The sequence below is a fragment of the Schistocerca piceifrons genome, chromosome 5 (assembly GCF_021461385.2).
Source record: "Schistocerca piceifrons isolate TAMUIC-IGC-003096 chromosome 5, iqSchPice1.1, whole genome shotgun sequence".
Taxonomy (NCBI): Eukaryota; Metazoa; Arthropoda; class Insecta; order Orthoptera; family Acrididae; genus Schistocerca; species Schistocerca piceifrons.
In genome coordinates, this window is record NC_060142.1 from 436,159,237 (window position 1) to 436,181,632 (window position 22,396).

Sequence of the window (22,396 nt, forward strand, 5' to 3'; positions counted from 1 at the left end):
GGCCGGGTAATAAGCACGACATGTAATTCCTCAACCAATATTGAAATCAAAATAAAAAATTCAGACATTACTTTTCAGCACACTCTCATAGTTCAGCATCTTAATCAGCAGAATGGTGATTCTCTTTTCTGAGCAGATCACGTTAGCTGCCTCTCAGTGAACTTTCCATGAATTAATCTCTACAGACAAACACATCCAATATAAGAAATTACATCCTGTAGGAGATAAACAAAGACAAGCTGTCGCATGGGTCAGACACAGATAAGCTGATTAAACAGATTGTTTTGTGTTTAGTAGTATATCTCACTGCCTTGAACCACAGGCAATAATGCTAATTTATTTGCAGCTGAATGCGTAAATGTTGCTGACTGGATATCAGTTTTGATCGTAGTTCAGAAAACGAACACAATTCATGAATTCACTATGTTATATAGCACTAAACATAGATAAAATGAATGAGGTTCTGTGTTACCATGAAGCATTCTTGTCAACACCACTAATTCAAAACAATTATCGCACTTTGACTGCAGATGTTAATCACAGAAAAAATATTCACAGTACTCATTGTTGAATATGTCGTGTTGTAAATATGGAGGAAAATAAGTGGAAGAAACTTAAATATGGAGAAAAATTAGTGGAAGAAATTTCTCAAATTCCTTCAACAAACATTCCTGCAGCCAAAAAATATAAAAATATCAGATGAAAAAAAATAATAATAATAATTCTCAGGGTGTAATGGTTTTGATACATTGTTTGACAGTTGATAACTCATGGCCACCAGGTGTAAGCCATGACTGTGAACACAAGCTGTAGACAACTGTAGTGTTGTGTCAAGGTTTCAGGATTTTTCCAAGTGTGATGAAAACATGCATATTACAGATTAAGATTTTCATACAGCTTTTTGTGTGGACGAATGTTTCAATAGTTCAATTGTTTTAAGGCCATTGATATGCAACACTAAAGAAAATATCAGCACAGAGAACAGCTGAGGTACATGTCTGCACTGTATGCTTAAGTAGATTTGTCATCGAAGCAAAGGCTGGTTTGGTCCATACTGGTTTAATGGGCACAGCCTTCTTGCAAACAGTATACGCCTCTTTGCCTCCTTCAGACCTCTGCACGTACTTCTGCATCCAGCTATGTGGGGGATTTACAGTTTACCATGGACTCTGAACCATGATGCAATCTGGAATTATTGCCAGAGGCAAAGTGGGGTAAAACGACACCACCTGGGACAACTTCATTTAGTTATTGGCCAGCAAACTTCAGTTAACTAACTGACTTTCATGAGCTTATTATTTCTGTTTGATAACATACATGTTGTAGCAGTTTAAGCCCAATCAAGAACGTGTCCTCAAAAAGTCTAAATTTCACAGAAGTACCAGTACTTTCTGAAGGTCTTGCCTTTTGCCCTACTCCCGATTTCAGTGATGCTGGGTTTGTTAAAGACATTCTCTCCTCCTCCTCCTCCTCCTGGTCCCTACAATGGGAACACTTTTGTGCCAGTAATCCTGCCAATTAGACTCCAAACCTTGATAATCAGACTCCATCCAAAATCAATACTGAACCCTGCCTGACTCATTTTATTCCTCCATCTGATGGTGAACCACCTCCACTACCCCAAAATCATTCACCATTAGTTTTCCAGAATTTCCTAACCTCGAACATTACCTCACCATACAACCTCATACCACCAGAAACAACAGCAATCCTCCATCCACAAATTGATCATAACCATATAATCCTACCTGCTGACAAAGGCTCCAGATGAACTGCGTGGGTCACCCAGCACAGACTGATTTTGCTAGCTGTCAGATACACTGCCTACAAGCCCTGCCACAGTAGCTCTATTCCAGAAAGGCACCAGAATCTCTATCCCTCCTCAAATCTCAGAACCTCTCCACTGAATACCTCCCTCCTCACTAGCACCACTCTTGCTCTCCTACCTTCTGCATGCTTCCTAATTCACAAAACCAACAAGCCAGAAAGCCCCATTGTGGCTGGTTCCTGTTCCCTCACAGAGAGAATCTCTGCCCTTATAGACCATCATCTTCAGCCTATTACCCACAACCTACCCTCCTGCATAAAAGGCACTGCTATTTCCTCTACCAACTTTCCATAGTTCCTCCTTGTTTATTACCAGTGCCTTGCTCACCTCTGACAATGCTAAATCCCTCAAGAGGCCTGGCCACAAGCACAAGATGAATCTGCTCAGCACTCTGGTTTCCCTTGCCACTTTGCTACTGGAGCATGTGTGAGAGTGAGACAGAGGTGTGAAAGTGAGACAGTTACATGCCGAAGACTGCATGGCACTCTTTGGCACGTGTGTTGCAACACAGTGCAACTACTTCTAAGAGGTGAACATGGCAGCCTGCTTTTATAAGCAGGATTTTATCATGCGAGTTTATTTTCAACTTTTTACATTTCTGCCAAAGCAGTAGTTTTGATAACTTGATTAAATAAGGACATTAGATAAAGCTAATACAGTGAGCAGAGCTACAAAAAGCTTTACATACAGGCATTTAACATTTAAGTTGTGATGTTTTTAAAATTATACACATTATGATTTCAGTCTATGTAATACACGGACTTCAAGAAGAATACAATAATTCCAATCCCAAAGAAAACAGGTGCTGACAGGTGTGAAAATTACTGAACTATCAGCTTAAAGTCACAGCTGCAAAACACTGACACGAATTCTTTACAGACGAATGGAAAAACTGGTCAAAGCTGACTCTGGGGAAGATCAGTTTGAATTCCTTAGAAATGTTGGAACATTTGAAGCAATAGTGATCCTACAACTTATCTTAGAAGATAGAATAAGGAAAGTCAAACCTATGTTTCTAGCATTTGTAGACTTGGAGAAAGCTTTTGACAATGTTGACTGGGATACTCTCTTTCAAATTCTGAAGGTGGCAGGGGTCAAATACAGGGAGCGAAAGGCTATTTACAATTTGTACAGAAACCAGATGGCAGTTATAAGAGTCGAGGGACATGAATGGGGAGCAGTGGTTGGGAAGGGAGTGAGACAGGGTTGTAGCCTATCCCCAATGTTATTCAATACGTACATTGAGCAAGCAGTAAAGGAAATTAAAGAAAAATTGTGAGTAGGAATTAAAATCCACGGAGAAGAAATAAAAACTTTTAAGGTTTGTCAACGACATTGTAATTCTGTCGTGGACAGCAAAGGGCCTGGAAGAGCAGTTGAACGGAATGGGCACTGACTTGAAAGGAGGATATAAGATGAACATCAACAAAAGCAAAATGAGGATAATGGAATGTAGTCTAATTAAATCAGGTGATGCTGAGGGAATTAGAAAATGAGACAAAGTAGCACATGAGTTTTGCTATTAGGAGAGCAAAATAACTGATGATGTTCGAAGTACAGGGGATATAAGATGCAGACTGGCAACGGCAAGAAAAGCATTTCTGAACAAGAGAAATTTGTTAACATCAAGTACAGATTTAAGTGTCAGGAAGTCTTTTCTAAAAGTACTGTATGAGTGTAGCCATTATGGATGTGAAACACAGATGTTAAATAGTTTAGACAAACAGAGAATAGAAGCTTTTGAATGTGGTGCTACAGAAGAACGCTGAAGATTAGATAGGTAGATCATATAACTAATGAGGAGGTACTGAACAGAATTTGGGAGAAGAGGAATTTGTAGCACAACTTGACTCGAAGAAAGGATCGGTTAGTATGACATGTTCTGAATCATCAAGGGGTCACCAATTTAGTACTGGAAGGCAGTGTGGAGGGTAAAAATCATGGAGGGAGGCCAAGAGATGAATACACTATGCAGATTCATAAGGATGTATGGTGCAGTAGTTACTTGGAGATGAATAAGCTTGCACAGGATAGAGTAGCACAGAGAGCCACTTCAAATCAGTCTCTGGACTGAAGACCACAACAACAACAACACACTGAGGTGACAAAGTCGTGGCTGTCTGCATGCATTTACACAGGTGGTGTAAGTATCATGCACACAGGGTACAAAAGTGCAGTGTATTGTCGTAGCTGTCATTTGTAATCAGTTGAGCCACATGAAATGGCTTCCAATGTGATTATGGCCACACAACAGGAATTAACACATATTGATGCGGAATGGTATTTCGAGCTAGATGAACTGGACATTCCATTTTGGAAATCATTAGGGAATTCAGTATTCTGCGATCCACAGTGTTACGCATGTGCCAAGAATATCAAATTTCAGGCATTACCTCTTGGTACAGACGATGCATTTACTGACAGCCTTTAAGTAACAACTGAGAGCAATGGTGTTAGCGCTGAGTTGTCAGTGCTAACAGACAAGCAACTTTACGTGAAGTAACACCAGAAATTAATGTGGACCATATAATGAACATATCCATTAGGACAGTGCATTGAAATTTGGCATTAATGGCCTGTGGCAGCACATGACCAAGACGAGTGTCTTTGCCAACAGCATGATGTTGCCTGCTGCAACTCTCCTGAGCTCATGACAACATCAGTTGAAACCTAGATGTATGGAAAACTGTGGTCTAGGCAGCTGAGTTCCGATTTCAGTTGGTAAGAGCTTCCACTTCCAAGGTCTAGGTGTAGCATCTTTGATCAGTAACCAAAATGCCATCGGTCCTAGGTTCAAACCTGCCACCGCTTAAATTTTGATTAACAATCAACATTGGTGACTGAAGACTTACGGCATAAGATGTCACCTTCCTTCTGCCAAAAGCCTTGTTAAAGAGGGCAGAGGAGCGTACAGGGCACTCTCTTATCCTTGTCAGGGGAAACTGCTCCTAAAGGCGGATGAATCAGCAATGATCAAGAGCATGAGGATGCAGAAGGCAATGGAAACCACTGCATTAAAGGCACACAACATGTATCCACAGGACAAGGGGCCTGCAACTGTAACTGAAAAAGTTGTCATGATCATCTCTCCATCAGCAAAAGATTTTGGAACAGTCCCCTACTCGGATCTCCAAGGGGAGGGGGAGGGGGGGGCTGCCAACAGGGAGGTAATCATAAGAAAAAGATTCAATAATCAACGAGTCGGAGCAATGAATGTCAGAAGCTTGAACATGCTAAGGAAGCTAGAAAATCTGAAAAGGGAAATGCAAAGGCTCAAGCTAGATATAGTAGGGGTCAGTGATGTGAAATGGAAAGACGACAAGGATTTCAGGTCAGATGAGTGTAGGGCGATATCAACAGCAGCAGAACACGGTGGGTAATACAGTACATAAAGGGAGATGAAAATCTGATAGCCATGGGGGACTGGAATGCAGTTGAAGGGGAGGGAATAGAAGAAAAGGGGGACAAGGAATGAGTGAGGAGAAAGACTAATTGAGTTCTGTAATAAATTTCAGCTAGTAATAACGACTCTGTTGAAAAATCACAAGAGGAGTTATACCTGGAAATGGCCAGTCAATATGGGAATATTTCAGTTAGATTACATCACGGTCAGACAGAGACTTCAAAATCAGATACTGGATTGTAAACCTTACCCAGGAGCAGATATAAACTCAGATCACAATTCAGTAGTGATGAAGAGTAGGCTGAAGTTCATGAGATTAGTCAGAAAGAATCAGTAAGCAAAGAAATGGGATACAGATGTACTAAGGAATTATGAGGCACACTTTAAGTTCTCTGAGGCTATAGATACTGCAATAAGAAATAGCTCAGCAGGCAGCACAGTTGGAAAGAAAAACATTGGTACAAAGAAGGTAACTTTGAAGAAACCATGGGTAACATAAGAAACCTTCAGTTAATCGATGAAAGAAGGAAGTACAAAAATGTTCAGGGAAATTCAGTAATACAGAAATACAAATTGCTGAGGAATGAAATAAATAGGAAATGCAAGGAAGCAAAGATGAAATGGCTGCATGAAAAATGTGAAGAAATTGAAAAAGAAATTATTGTTGGAAGGACTGACTCAGCATGTAGGAAGGTAAAAAACAACCTTCGATGAAATTAGAAGCAAGAGTGGTAACATTAAGAGTGCAATGAGATTTCTGCCATTGTTAAATGCAGAGGAGATAGCGGATAGGTGGAAAGAGTACATTGAAGGCCTCTATGAGAGAGAATATTAGTCTGATGTGATAGAAGAAGAAAAAGGAGTCAATTTGAAATGGCTCTGAGCACTATGGGACTTAACTTCTGAGGTCATCAGTCCCCTAGAGCTTAAAACTACTTAAACCTAACCAATCTAAGGACATCACACACATCCATGCCCGAGGCAGGAATCGAACCTGTGACCATAGCAGTCGCGTGGTTCCAGACTGTAGCCCCTAGAACCACTCAGCCACTCCAGCCGGTCAAGGAGTCAATTTAGAAGAGATAAGGGATTCAGTATTAGAATCAGAATTTAGGAGATCTTTGGAGGACTTAAGATCAAATAAGGCAGAAGGGGTAGATAATATTCCATCAGACTTTCTGAAATCAGAAAGCAAAAGAAAAATCAAGACACGTTCATAGGATTTGTCTACCTGGAGAAGTCATTCAAGAATTTATAGTGCAAGATGTTCGAAATTCTGAGAAAAATTGGGGTAGGCTATAGGGAGAGGAGGGTAATGTACAACATGTACAAGAGTCAAGAGGGAATAATAACAATGAATGACCAAGGATGAAGTGTTTGGATTAAAGACGGAGAAAGACAGGGATGTAATCTTTCACCCCTACTGTTTAATCTATATATATAAGAAACAATGCTAGAAATAAAAGGAATATTCAGGAGTGGAATTAATATTCAATGTGAAAGGATATCAATGACACAATTCACTGATGATATTGCTATCCTCTGTGAAGAATTACATGACCTGCTGAAAGGAATGAGCAGTATAATGAGTACAGAATATGGATTGAGAGTAAATTGAAGAAAGATGAAAGTAATGAGAAGTAGCAGAAATGAGAACAGCAAGAAACTTAACATCAGGATTGATGGTCATGTATTATGATGAAGTACGTAAAGTTAAGAACTTCTACCACCTAGGCAGCAAAATAACTAATGGTGGATGGAACAAGGACATCAAAATCAGACTGATACTGGCAGAAAGGACATTCCTGGCCATGACAGGGCTACAGAAATCAACAACTGTACTGCTTTCTACATGGGTATGAAAACTACCAAACTGTCTGTCCACATTTATGCCAACTGCCAAACTGTGGACGAGAAACACCTGAACCAGTCCACTGCTGAGCATACTGCCCAAAACAATGTGATCGGCTTCAATGACAACTTCTTAGCCTGTGTCCTCTGGATTCTTCCCACCAACACAAGATTTTCTGAGTCGTACATGTGGGAATTATCCCCACAACACAAGTCTTTTATTACCGTAACCCTCATGGCCTCATCCTTCCTGTACCACTCCCTGTTCTCACTCCAGTCCTACACACATCCTCCATCCCACCACCACACCTACATAGTCATTTGCCCTTCTCTATTTCTCTTTTCTCCCTTTTGCCTGCTGAAGGACGGCAACACAGAGATCATCCGAAGGAATGGAAGAGCTAGTGGGCCAAGGTAGGGGGACTGCTGCAGCCTTGACAGCAGCATCAGTAGCCTCGTTTCCTGCCAGACTGACATCACCAAGCCCACATAAACATCACAGCAGCTCCCTCAAAAGTGAGCAAGTGGAAGCTTTCTTGGACCCATTGCACTAAGGGATGGATTGTATACAGCACTCACAGGCTCTGACAGGCACTGAGAGAATAGGAGCATATGACAAAATTAAAAAGCCTGTGTCGCCGGATGTACTGTGTGGCCTTGCAAACACAGTTGGCAAGAGAAATGGGGCAGTAGCTGAAAGGAAGGTGTTTGTCCTTACCGGGCTTAGGTATGGCTATGACAGTACGTAAAGTTAATGGCCCCAAATGCAACTGAACATATGAAGGCGAAAGTGCTTGCCTACAAGAGAAAGATGCTGCTGCATCTGAATATCTGAATGTGAACATCGTCTGACCCGGGGGCAGAAGATCGGGATGAAGCGAGGGCATGCTCTGTCTCCCTCACAGAAAAGATGGCACCATGTAATTCACAATTCAGAGAGAAAAGCGTATCACCTGAGCCTTCTCTATTCATTTCCAATTGAGGAAGGTGGGGTGATAGTGGATGGTGCTTGAAATCTCCACAAACTAGCAGCCTAAGGTGTTGCAGATAGCAATAGTGTCCAAAATGATATTATCTGCTACTCTCAGGCGGAAAACTGGGGGATAGACCTTGGCCCCAGAGAGCCGACGGAGGTTACCCCCATACAATGAGAAGGGGAGTGAAACTGTTAAAAGAAGTAGTAAATGAAATGCACCTAGCTTTCTGGCTCTCCTGCAAATGTGACGACACTGTGCGCACAACTGTTTATAATAAATACAGTTTGCTACTGTAGTATGACAGTTAAAAATGCAGAGAGCACATCTCTGTGTGTGAATCACGTTGCCGCAAGCCTTTGTCCACCAAGGGACAGAGACATGGTGCAATAGAGATGAAGTGTGAGGTCGGAACATTCTGTGGTAGCAAGGATAACATTCGTAAGGTACTCTACCTGGTCATCAGAACTGGGGAAATGATGTTAGTCAATGATTGACAGGGAGGAGTAAAGCCTCCAGTTGGCCTTAAAAGCTGCCAATTGGGTCTACATGTAGGTAGGGTAGAAGTCAGCAAATGGATAGCACACGGGAAATCGTTGCTCAGTACATGTCACAGAAAATGGACCACTCAAGATGACGGGCACACTGGGCAGTGCATAACAAGAGGTCCAAATGGAAATATGTGTGTGTGTGGAGTCTGAAAAGAACACGGGTGCTCCAGTGTTAAGACAAATGAGATTGAGTTGGTCAGCCCAGAGAGCACCTCTTGAATAGGTTCTGGAAGAACCCCAAAGCAGATGATGTGCATTACAGTCATCGAGCAGCATGAAGGGGTGATGCAGTTGACCAGTAAGCTAGAAGAAGTCCGCCCTGATGACAAGGAATGACAGAGGGATGTAGATGTTGCAAAGATAAAAGGTGAAGTGAGGAAGGATAATGTAGACTGCAATAGCCTGCAGCTGAGTGAGATGGTTTGGCTATGGACGTCGTCCCAGAGGAGAAGCATGACCCCCATGAGATGGTATGCTGTCCTCAGGGGATAGGTCAAAGTGGACTGGAAGGAAATGTCAGAGGTTAAAATGGTTGTGAGGATGCACTTTTGTTTCTTGGAGGCAGAAAACGAGAAGATGCTGTGATTCCAAGATCATCCATTACTCCTCCTTGTTGAATCTAATACCATGAACGTTCCACTGGAGGAGAGTCATAACAGGGAAGGGGCAGCACAGAACAAATGAAGGGTTGTCACCTGGACGGCTGCTGAGTGCCAGCCTTTGAAGACACTGCTACAGGTCACAGAGGCTGGAGGATCCTGTTCGAATGAGATCTACAGAGGTGTCTGTGTTCTCTCTGGACTGGCCTGCAGATTCTAGGGCAGAAAAAAGGTAAGTGGTAAGCAATGGCTAAATGGAGGTCAGCCATGTGAGGCTATTACGCAGTGACACCATTGAAGAGGATCTCTGAGTCAGGGAAGGAGAACACAGCTTGTCTTTGTTTGATTTCTTAGAGCTTTGCGGTTGGTGGATGAAGTCTCTGATGTTTGTTGGCTGAGGGATGTAAGAAGCCTCCGCTGGAGTTTTCCTTTTGTCCTTTGTGTTCTGCCAGTTGTGAAGCAGATGATTTCGCCACTGGGGGCAATGATTCGGTCACTTGTTGCACAGCTGAAGAAGGAGACTGGGCAATTTTACAACTGCAGTGCTGAGTGTAAGGTCCCAAGTCTGCATGACCATGTCCTTCACAGAGCAAGTTGTAGCCGGAACAGTACTGTAAATGACACATGGTAAAATGCAGGGCTTTCGAATAGCCAACAACTTGTGAGTAATACCGTATTTACTCAAATCTAAGCCGTACTTTTTTTCTGGTTTTTGTAATCCAAAAAACCGCCTGCGGCTTAGAATCGAGTGCAGAATAAGTGGAAGTTCTGAAAAATGTTGGTAGGTGCCGCTACAACTAAGTTCTGCCGTCGAATATATGTAGCGCTACACAGGCATGCTTTGCAGGCACAAAGATAAATACTGGCGCCAAAACCTCTGCGTCAGTAAATAAATTTAAAAAAACGGTGGAAGATGAGCTTTCTTCTCCTCCCCAGTTTCGACCACTGCATTTTCATACATTATCCAACGAAGTAAATACAAATTCCGTATTGTTCATCTTCGAATGTAGCAGCATTTCAAGTACTACGTAAATCCGACTGGCAAGAGTGGGATGTTTGTCAATATGGCCAACTCAACGTTCTGAATTTTTTCCTACCTGTGAGAAGAGATGGTTGCTAATAGGAACTTTTATATATTGTTAATCACATACAGTATTCTCTTCACCATAAGAATAATACGAATATAAACATTCTCAAATGTATTGCTTCGTGTTTGCTGCTATCTCATTTAAATTCTGTCTGCCTAATAAACTGCGAAACTTGAGTGATACAACAGTAAACGCGGAAGAATATACATATCATGTCATGTTTATATTCGTATTATTCTTATGCCTAATAGTGGTACAGTCAGAAATGAAGCACGGCAATTGACTAGATTTTTAAATCTAAGATGACACTAATTTCTGTGCAGAATGCAATGTACTAAAGAGGCGCCTGCAAAGATTTTCAAACGGAGAAAAATTTTCGCGAAACTCTCGTTCAGAACATCTTCTATCACACGCAGTCTATTATTTGGTTCTTGTTGATCATTATCGAAGAAAACAGCAAGAGCAGTCTCTTGCCATTGTTTCGCTAATGAGATGATTCCTCTCTTTCTTTTTTAATTGTAAGCTGCGGTAGTGCACAAAAGCAAGCCATGCCGCGAGCGGTGACAGGTCGTAAACACACATTATCAGAACGCGACAAACAATGTATGACGCAGTACAGTAATGCATTTTCAGCTTAGAGTGACATAAACACCTAAAACAAAGAGAACGGCACTTATCAGATCAAAGAAAAATAAGTAATCAATTCAAACGAGACGAAGCACGTGAAAAAGGAAGGGTACCCGTATAAATACGGACGGAGTGCTTGAGGCATAGCAATGGCTACCTGGTGAAGCTTAACTGCTAAGCTTACGACTCGAACCAAACTACTGTATCTGTATCGTCATTCATTCGACCTAAATTGTGTCTCATATTACAATGGACCAACTTTGTTTCGATTTGGAGGTGCGGCCGAAAACTTTTCTCTCCCCTTGAATTTCGAGTCTCAAATTTCAGGTGCGGCTTAGATTCGGGAATTTTTTTTTTTTTTTCTTTGATTTCGAGTCTCATTTTTTAGGTGCGGCTTAGATTCGAGTGCGGCTTAGATTCAAGTAAATACGGTAGATTAAGGTACTTTTTCCTTCACCCAGATCTCCTGGCTGGCCCACTCATTGAGATACACGAGACATTCTCAGGATGAGGCTGCATGGTCGCCATTGCAACTGATACAGTGGGGAGGAGGAGGCAGGCAATCACCCTCGTGAGCATCCCTACCACATGTAACACATGTGATCTTGTTTTGACAGGACATTTGAGTGTGGTTGTAATGTTGACACTGGTAGCAAAGCATTGGGTTTGGAATATACAGTCGGACCATGATGACTTCATAGCCTGCTTTGATCTTTTAGTGGAAGCACTTTTGGATCAAACATGGGAAGAAGAGTGCGAGCAGGTACTGAGGCTGCATCAATCCTTTTCATTACCAAATGGACTACAGGATCACCTTGATCAGAAAGGTAATTTTGGATTTCTTCCTCTGTCAGACCATCAAGCAACTGAGTGTAAATACACCATATGAAGAATGAACAGGATAGCTGTGGAGGAGCGAAGCTGTAAGCAGTTGTTGGGTTGAAAATCATAATTGGTCTCCAGAAGCAAAAGTTTCATTATGTAAATGAGAGCAAGATTTCACAGGGCCTGCAATTGCATCAACACCTTTGTGAATTATCAATGAATTAACCATAGCAAATTACTAACATCCTTCAGTACATGATACCATGAGAAATTGACGTGCGGCTGGGAGATTCTTTGAATCTTTTGCCTCATTCTGTTTATGTTTAGTAGGTGTAGACTGAAATGGTGATGGCTCATTGCAGAAAAATCCCCCATGATTGCCAGCATCTCCGATTGTGCACTCACTGTAGGATTCAGGTCAGATGACCTCGCAGGCCATGGAATAGGACCTCCTCTTACAATCCAGCGACTGGGAAATACAGCACTGAGATGGTTGCAGACAACCACACTGAAGTGAAGCAGTGAACCATCATGTTGTTGCTTCACAGTACATTCTGTCATCGAACAATGTAAATATGATACAACAGAGCCACCTTAAGGAGAAGTAAAGTAAACAAAATCAGCTTCATGACTTCCTAGTAATCAGATCATCATCCTTGTTCCCTTGCAGGAAATAAAGAATGTGAAGGTACATATACAGCACAGTACATGCAAACTTGTACACACGTTAGTTGTAAATACGCTGGAAACCAGTAACACTAGATAAAGCGATAAATATGTTTACTTCCATATCTCCTTAAGCTGGATTCTCCGACCCCAGGTTCCCTACCTCAAATTGTTCAGTGGAGCATTCTCTGTGTCCTGTTACATTTTGCGTGCTCTAATGAAAATACCCTGTATACTGAAAACATGGTGGGAATGCTGTACTTAATTTGTTACTGTGTAATTAATGAAATTGTAAAGACCATAGATTAAGCTGCATATCTGATGTAAATCCAAGTGATAACATTGTTACACTACAGAACAGTAATGGGCAGAAACTAGAAAATTTATTAAAATTCATTCGCATTGCCACGGGCCAATCATATCATGCCAGAGACAGGGGCAGAAGCAGGAAGTGAGCCGCAAGAGAGTCAGGTCGTCAACATATTACAATGCCATCTTTTGTGTCAGGATGCGCATTCAGCAGAAAGGAGTCAACATATTACGATGCCACCTTTCGTGTCAGGATGCGCATTCAGTAGAAAGGAGACTGTGACAGGAAACCAAAGGAAAGGAGACAAGCGTACTCTTTAGCCATAAGACATGTTGCCAGGAACTCTATCTCTTCTACAACAGCAAAAGTGAGGAACTAGCACAGCAGTTAACAGACTGTTAAATTAAGGCAGCAGAGTAAGGAGGACACATGGCGTCACTATGAACAGAGCCTCACATCATAGATCTTTAAGTACCACACCTCTCCAGCTCTGATCACGAGTTGATATTGGGACTGATGGCATTCACAGTAATAGTGCTTCCACAATTACAACACTGTAGAGAATCTATGTCTTAGACACTACAGCACAGTATCTGAACTAGCTGAAGATATACTCTGGACAATGGCCTTCACCTGATGAACTTGCTGCCTACTGTCTGATAATGAAGAAACTGACTGTCCTCTGACAACACTAAATCACGCAGTGCTGCCAGTACTAGATTTTGGTGTGGAAGCCAGTTACAGCGCCTCTTGGGATCCACATTCCTGTTCAACATTCAGGTACCTCTGGGTGCTGACACCTACCAGGTGCAGGGAGGAGATCAACCGACCACACGACTACCAACACCAGGTACATTGCAGGTGGGTCATCAAGGATCATCATAAAATTTGGAGTGAGATGGAGTACATTGCAGCAGCCAGCATGAAAACTACTTCATGCTTGGCAACGGCCGTGCCTGCTTGCTGGCAGTCCGTCATGATGCCAGGGTCACTGATAACTTTCCCTGCACATGCAGCTGCTGAATTGACTTTACTGTCATCAGCCAGAATCCAACATGCAGGTGTATGAGCAACAGCTGAGGCTGATATGGAAGAATGATGACTTGTAAACACCAAGAACAAAAAACTGAACTCTAATAATGTTTTTTACTAGTGTCGTCAATGCTTCACAGCTTCCCAACAGCTATCCTGACTTCACACAGAGGTCTGTCTGCTCAGTCCCTCCGTAACATTGTTTTTGACTGATTGGTATGTATGAAACGACTATTAGTGATAACAACATTTTGGCATGTGTGTCATATGAACTTGATGAGATGTTTATTTGTAATATAAGGACATGAATTGGAGACTTCATGTTTTACTGTTGATATGATATTTGCAATGGACCACCTGTGTCACACTAAGTAATAAAATGTTGTAAAACATATATCAGTGTATCTTTTACTTAATTCAATTCAATTTGCACACTGAATGGGTATAAATCCAAATCTTGTCTTGTGAAGAATTACAGGACACCAAATGAGAAGAAATAAGTACCTGAGTTACACCAACCATCATACTTTGATTAAGTCTTGCCTGCAACAAACTTACATCATTTTAACTGTCAAGAATTAAAATACATTTAGTTGAAGAGATTATGCCACAATGTGAAAGAAATTATATGTGACAATATCCTATAACTGAGCAGAGATTGAATTTCAGACGTTTCAATATGTGCTCTGCTACTTAACTATTGAGTCACTGTGCCACTGAACAACTGTAACTGACCATTAGCAGTGTATTCAAATATTAAGCACACATTAGAAATCAAACTGCAGCTACTTAGTGTGATTAAAAAAGGCAGCTGAAAATCGGAGGAGTAAAGAGAACTAATCGCCATACATCTGAAACACTGAGCAGATGACACGCACTTAAATAAGAATGAAATGAGCTCTTCAGTATTTAATATGAATAACTTACTTTTTCCAAGCACACTTTTTGGAGAAGATCCACAAAGGAAAAGAGGTTTTCTGTGTGTGTTTCACCTTCAAAATGATGTCAAAATGTTTAAAAATGCTTTTTTTACTAACACTGACAAGCTAGCAAAAGCAAGTATTTCACTTTTACTGAATTTTGTTCTTTATTACAAAAGAATTCTTTAGTATTTACCTTTGATCCGTGCCATTAGATATTCTTGGTTAGTCGTAACGTCTAGAAATGGCACAATCAGTGGCAATGTAGGTATGTTTTGGACAACTGGTAATGTCTGAGCAGTTTTCTTTAAGCGTTCCAAACCCACTGAACCAATCTGCATGTCAGCAAGACCATGACGCGCAAATGCTTCATTCACTGATGATATCTCCCGAACCAATCTGTCAAGTACTGTCTGTGATATCCACTGTCAAAAGAAGATTTCTTTTACATATGTTACTAAACAAAGACAGACAGAAACATACTATACTGACATACTTTAATTAATGAATAATATTTGTTACACACACACACACACACACACACACACACACACACACCGGAGGGCAGGGGGGAGAGACCAATCTACACAAAAACTCTCTTCCACGTGATACTAGCCCTCAAGCAGAAATTATTGTAGCTACTTTTCAACAATTTTGTTAGGTGTTCACCAATATAAGAGAGCTAATTTGTACTAAAACTTTTTTTTTTTTCAAAAATAACAGATGCCACTTTTCTTATGGAAGAGCCTTAACTTTTAGAAACACTATTCACACCTCATTAAATCATACATACTCACAGATTTTATTATGACAACTTAGACATTCAAATGACTGATTATGAGGTAAGCTACTGCTTTTTCATGTTTACTATTAAACAAGGACTACATATTGTCATTTCTACAGCACAATCAAGTTGATCCACAGGGTCATCAATGAAGTTTAATACTTAGTACTGAAAGCACATATATTACTGACAACAATATACAGACAGAACAGAACTGATCTCCTGAATTGAGGGTTCATTTTTTTACACACTCAGAATATATGAACTTTAGAAACGTAAGCCATTTCAAGAACCTTCCAGAAATAAAAAATATGAAATAACAAAATAACTGCTCGTGGCTGGATTTGAATGAGCGACGCGCATCACACCCGATGCTAACTACTACACCAAACTGCATGCATCACAGTTCATGGCATTGTACCCTCTCCTGGAGAAAAGTGACCCACTGTTCCAGACACCCTACTGGAGCCAACTACTGCACAATGGATCCAGATCTTGTCAATGGTCCTCTCTATTTTGGCACTACCAGATCCCCACATTCTAGTCGTGTTGTTATATCCTTTTTGTTATGGTAAACATCGAAGGTAGCCCCTCTCATAGAAACGTCGTGATCGTCAAGTGGGTCTTCAGTATCCTGGAACCTCCCATCATCGATGTGTGCCTCTGGACTGTAGTAATGCTCCTTATGGAGGACATTGACAATGTCTTGGTGTTTTTGTCTTTTGATGACAGGTCATATTCCTCGACTTCATATGTGATGTCCAGCAAGCAATGAATTACACAATATGCTCTAGTAACTTTTCTGATAGACACACTTTTGGCACAGGCATAAAAATCCATACCAAATCTCTCAGGCTGTATTTCACTGGCCGGTGCTCTTGATCTTCCTCCTGGGCGTCCAGGATTTGTATGTGAGCCAGCTGCCTTGCTTCTTTGGTTCTGGTGATAAGGTTGGGTGTATATGTGGACAATAAAAACAAATTCCCAGATATCCTGGTTAACAAAGCACTTTTTCCTAGGTGATAGTACATTTAGTTCATGTTAAGTGACAATATACTTTCCCTTTGAGCTGTAAAAATTATCAATTCTTTGTATGGTGGAGGTTTTATACACCATCATAGAACTTTCCAGTGCTTTAGGAAATGCAACCCAGCAAAAAACATTGCATTTCGGAAAGATCTTTGAGGCAGGGCAACATTTTCAGTACATATTTTCATATTATGAAAATACAAACACGAATTCTCCAATTACAGCACAGTAGCTACTGAAGCACTGAAATCAAGATTGCGATGTACTTTTGTCAGTTAATCATAGCTCATGTCTTGTGATCTCACCAGTCAATGACGACAGATATTCACAGCGTAGGATACATGATGTAGTCAGCCAGTAATAGCATCACCATTATTAAATAGCATGAACACTCAAACAAAAAAAGTTAATGGTTTGAATTAATACAGATACAATATAACCACAGGAAGAGCTAAGATTTCACATACGAGTCATAAAACGTTTTTTGCTGGTTCTTCTGAGGGCATGGGTAGACAGGATTCTAAGAGCGCTGCCTTACTTTGAGGTAGCTGAATATTTCTGACAAGCACAATTACATATTTCACTACTATGCACCAAACATTTCCTGGGTAACCTGGCTGAATACATGTTCTGTCAAGCACTTCAGCTTATCCATGTAAAGCAAATTAAATGTGAAATTGCTCATGAAAGAACTCTGCACCTTTTTTTTTTAAAAAAAAAAAAGATAATTATACTTTTTGCTATCATTATTACATAATTTACAGTTTATGAAAGAACCAAAATAAATATAAAAACTAACCTCTAAACTTAAACAATGAAAATCCTGGATGGACTGTAATAATTTTATGAAGAGGAAAGTTGCCACTCACCATATAATGGTGATGCTGAATAGGCACAACAAAAAAACTGTCACAAAGCTTTCGACGGGCAAGGCCTTCATCAAAAATAGATCTATCTCTCTCTCTCTCTCTCTCTCTCTCTCTCTCTCTCTCACACACACACACACACACACACACACACACACACACACACACACACTCAAACGCACATTACTGCAGTCTCAGGCAACTGATGCAACACTGGGCAGTGTGGCATCAGTTGCCTGAGACTGCAGTCGTGTGTGTGTGTGTGTGTGTGTGTGTGTGTGTGTGTGTGTGTGTGTGTGTGTGTGGCTAGTTCTGAGGAAGGCCTTACTGGCCGAAAGCTATATCTGCGACAGTCTTTTTGTTGTGCCTATCTGCGACTCAGCGTCTCTGCTATATGGTGGGTGGCAACTTTCCTTTTCGTAATACAGCTACATAACCTTGAAACTTAGTCTTTTTTAGCATGTGTTGCCTTTCCAAGATATATCAAACACAAATGTGCCAGTAAATTTTTACATAATGGCATAAATGGCTGGTTTTCTGGGCTCAAAATTTTTCTAAGTGACTGGTCCTCAGTGTTAAATTTTGAATGAGAGTCTAACATTGCATGATTTAAGAAATTCATCGCACATTCTCAGAAGTAACATAATTCATATTGCATAACAGTAAATTTACTTTGAAAGTGACGCTTTTCATTCCTTTGACCTATTAGAAATGTAAATAGTTGTAACATTACACTTGTCGAAACGCGCCCCACAAGAAAGACGCATCGAAAGCAGTTCGTTGTTATGAAGTACTGCATATTTCTGGAGCTTCTGCAGTTGGCACAGCTGTGGTGACAGCATTGCAGATGGAGCAATGAGTGCTAACTATTATCCATTGATTCTGTTTGTTGAGTTTGGGAACCTCTCAAAGAGGTAGGTTCCAATTTGGTGAAATGGCACTTCTACACACAGGATTGGTACCAGATGCATCAGCGTTAACTCTGGCACATGCTTCTATCATTGACATTGCTAACAGTGCCTCACAATAGTGTTTACAGGAGTGATAAAGACATAGCCAGTGATACCTGCATTTAATTCATTCTAGTTTTCACAGATCTCAGGTGGCCAGATGTTGGAGCATTGTGGAAATACTTCAGGATCACTGGTCACAGTTGAGCTGCGATGACGATCAACTGTTTCCAACTCATCATATCATAGTTCCTCTTTCACTATGTTCCGTATATTAACTGGAATACTCCTTTGGTCTGTTCCTCATTTTTCAAGGCTTCTATGCTGGATTAACCCCTCTATTCAGAGGAGCAACAATGCTATTTAATGCAGGATTGCCCAATATTTTGTCCACACTGTTGTGTTCTGCCGGAAGAGACCCTGAAAAAGCAGTCAGCGCCCTTGCATTTGGGACTGCTTTTTGTATGCCACTGTGATGTCATACTCCTGAAGATTCAGTGCCACCTTGCCAGTAGTCCTATGAATCCTTCAGGCTAATCAACCAGCAGAGAAAATGGTGAGTTGTCACAACATTAAATGGATTGCCAAATATACGAGTGGAAATTGTTGATGGCCCAAACAACTACAAGGCATTCTACAGCTATCACCTTTTCAGCAATTTCCTTAATTTGTACTAGAACTATGCAAAACACAGGAATGTCAGTGTTAAGTTCTGTCTTGGCATTCTTGTCATATTATGCTAAACTGGAGATCACATTAGTGTCTCCTTAAGGACAACAAAATACCTCTCTTGGACCTCATTCCAGGGAAATATAGTATTATAGTGTCTCCCTGCAATAATTCTTGCAAGGGACATGCCTTGGTACATAAGTTCTTTATGAATGACCTGTAGAACAAGCACATTCTGAGAAAATTTCTCAAATCACGACTGTGCTGAGGAGTCAGGAAATCTGTGACTGCTCATACCTTCTCTGCTTCGGGATGGGCTCCATCACCATTCACTTCGTGGCCCAAGATTTCTATTTTTGACTGATGGAGAGGCACTTTCTCAGATTCAGGTGGAGATTTTCAGTCTGAACACACTTCAACACAATAACTAGGTAACTTAAGATGTCCTTCAAATCATTTAAAAAAAGAGTATCAGCAATGTAGCAAAGATACAGCAACCATTTAAAGTGTCAAATCAGGTTGCCTATTATATGTTCAGGGTTGGCGGAGTATTACACAGTCCAAACAGCATAACTTTGAACTCAAAGTGGCTGTCTTAGTGTTTAAAAGGCAGTCTATTTTCAATTTGCCAGCTACACTTAGGCATGTCCACACTTGAGAAATACTTTACTACTATCAAGTTGTCCAGGGTGTTAGCAATGTGGAGCCATGGATAAGAAATCTCTTGTGATTTTGTTCAGTCATCAGTGGTAGATGAACTGGATGTTGAAAGATCAATTAACTATTTTTTAACATCAATATTGTGTGGAAGTCTCTGAATCAGGCACAGAGAGATAACTGAGACTATGGTGGAACATTTCATCAAAGAGACCATTACATAACCATCATCCTCCTCATCTTCTTACTTCCTGTTCTGCCTAAAAGGAATACAGAAAACTTCTCAGACTTGTAAACAATACACATATTACAAAAACCACATCTCTGAGAGCACTAATTTACAACTAAATAATTACAGAAGCAACAGAATTTTTTTTTTTAAAAAAAAAAAAGCTTTTTTTACTTTGATAGCTGATCTTTATAGATTTTCACATGCCGAATCCAAATGTAGCCTTAGGTTTTTTTTTATCACCCATAGTTTTAGAGCAATAAGCTTTTAATTATAGGGTATAAAAATCCTATGCTATACGGTAAAAATGTCAAACACTTTGTTACAACATAAGTTTGGTTTGTATTTACAGTAAGCTACTTAAAACAATGATAAATGTTAATAGAGGTTTCACTTGTCAGCTGGAATTGGTTTGTATATTCTTTCCCTTTTTTCTTTTCTACGATGAGTCGCTTGCTGAACTTCTCGGTGAAATGACCAACAGTAGTCCCCCATCATTTTGGTGTTCCAGCAGCCTTGGTAGTGTTTCTCCATCACTTTAATGTCCTGGTGAAAGTGCGCTCCATACTCCTCATTAACACCTCCCATATTGTCAAGGAAGCAATCAAGGTGACTATTCAAAAAGTGAACTTTCAGGCTCATTAAACATCCTAATTTCAAACTTCTTTAACATTGTAGCTTTAATAGAAACATATTCTGGGTCTTTCTCATGTCCTAAGAATTTGTAACGACTTGCTTGAATGATACCCACACTTCTTTCTCATTTATGGTCATTGTGGATTCAAAGTTAACATCAAACATCAATTTTCTAATGTCAGGTAAAACAAAAATGCCTTCTTTTAGTTTAGCTTCTGAAAGGTGTGGGAACTTTTGGCAGAGATACTTAAAACATGGTCCATCTTATGCAAACTGTTTAATTAGGCCTAACTTTACATGTAGTGGTGGTAGGAGTACTTTTTTTGGATCTACAATGTTTTGTGTAGAATGTTCTTCTCACCTGGTTTTAAAGACTCCCTCACAGGACAGTTTTTCTGCACCACTGTTGATCCCTAGCCCTACTGTCCCATTCAACAAGAAACATGGAAATTTGGTAAAGCCACCTTGCTGACCAAGGAGCATGCATGTTACTTTTAGATCGCCACATATCATCCAATCATTAGCAGAATAGCCTATTTATTTAAAACTACTTCTAGGTTTTCATAGCTTTCTTTCATATGTACAGAATCTCCAAAAGGTATAGATGCATACATGTTACCACTGTGTAATAAAACAGCCTTTAAACTAGTTTTGGATGAATCAATGAACAACTTCCAGGCTTCCTTTTTGTATTCAATACCAAACTCATTCATCAGACCGGGAATGTCTGAGCAGTACACTAAATGACCTCCTTGTTGAAAAAACTCTGCTTTCTCTTTCTATACATGTATATGCTGGTTCCAACTGCCAATAAGTTCTTTTCTTTAAATCTACAGCCAAGCAATTCAGCTTTTTCTTTCGTTAAGCCCAGATCCCTAACCAAATTGTTAAGCTTGGTCCGAGTAAACAATTTGGGCTCTAGACTTTCTGTATTACAATGGAATTCATCATCATCTGGTTCATCTAAATCACATTGTACATCAGAAAATACTTCTGTTGGAATAGAATTTAAATCATCTGGCAGTTCAGGAACCAGCAAATCTACACCACACCCTACTGGTTGGATGGCGGACAGAAGGTTAGGGAAGCTTATAACCTTCTTGTTTTTCGAATTATGATCAGTAATAACAACACTGCAAAAGTAGCAATCATCGGAATGATTTCTTGACTCTCCCCATATCACAGGAACAGCAAATCTAATGGCTTTTTTTCTCCTTTATGGACCATTTTCTCAGATCTTCAACACACACACACAGCATACCTTATGCGGTGCCCAAGATTTATCTTGATCACCAAGTTTAGATCCAAAGAATGGTAGATAAACCTTTTTCACGAAGTCTGTACACCATCTGTTAACACAAAAATAGAATCGACCTTTTTTTTCCAGAAAATGTTTTTCAGTAGTGTTACCAATGTCATCTACATTCATTATACTTCCTTTTTAAATTATTTTAACTATATAAAAGCTGTTAAATTCTTTAAAAAATTGCTTAATTTAATAAATTTAACTGCAAAATGTGAAGAAATGGTGGGTGATACAGTTTTTTTTAAGTATAATATTTGGATTTCCCACCGTAATAAACAAAGGAATAAAGTATTTCTAGCAAAAAAGTTTTTCCATCGTTGGCCTGTGTTATAAATGCAAACTGCCTTCTAACAGTAGTACTGGCCACGACTTCCGTCCATGTTCAAAACTGCCTGAAAATAATTATTGCAAAATCCATTTACAAACTGCCATCCTAATTAAATTTATTAATTTTTCGTGACTCTGTGGCACTCTTACACAACATATGATGCAAGGGGGGCAAAGAATGGCTGAGGGATGACTTGGAGCTGTGACATGTTAGCTTCTGGAACAGGAATTATGCGTAATAAAAGATACTGCACGAATAACGTAAGGAA

General features: G+C 40.2%; 1 protein-coding gene across 1 annotated transcript in view; it reads right to left on the minus strand.

The window, feature by feature from the left end:
* LOC124798053 (transmembrane protein 209) overlaps positions 1 to 22,396 on the minus strand; it is a 139,584-nt gene that overhangs the window by 38,322 nt on the left and 78,866 nt on the right. The window contains exon 8 of the mRNA XM_047261279.1: positions 14,871 to 15,099. Coding sequence (XP_047117235.1) covers positions 14,871 to 15,099 — 229 coding nt within the window. The remainder of the gene's footprint in view (positions 1 to 14,870; positions 15,100 to 22,396) is intronic.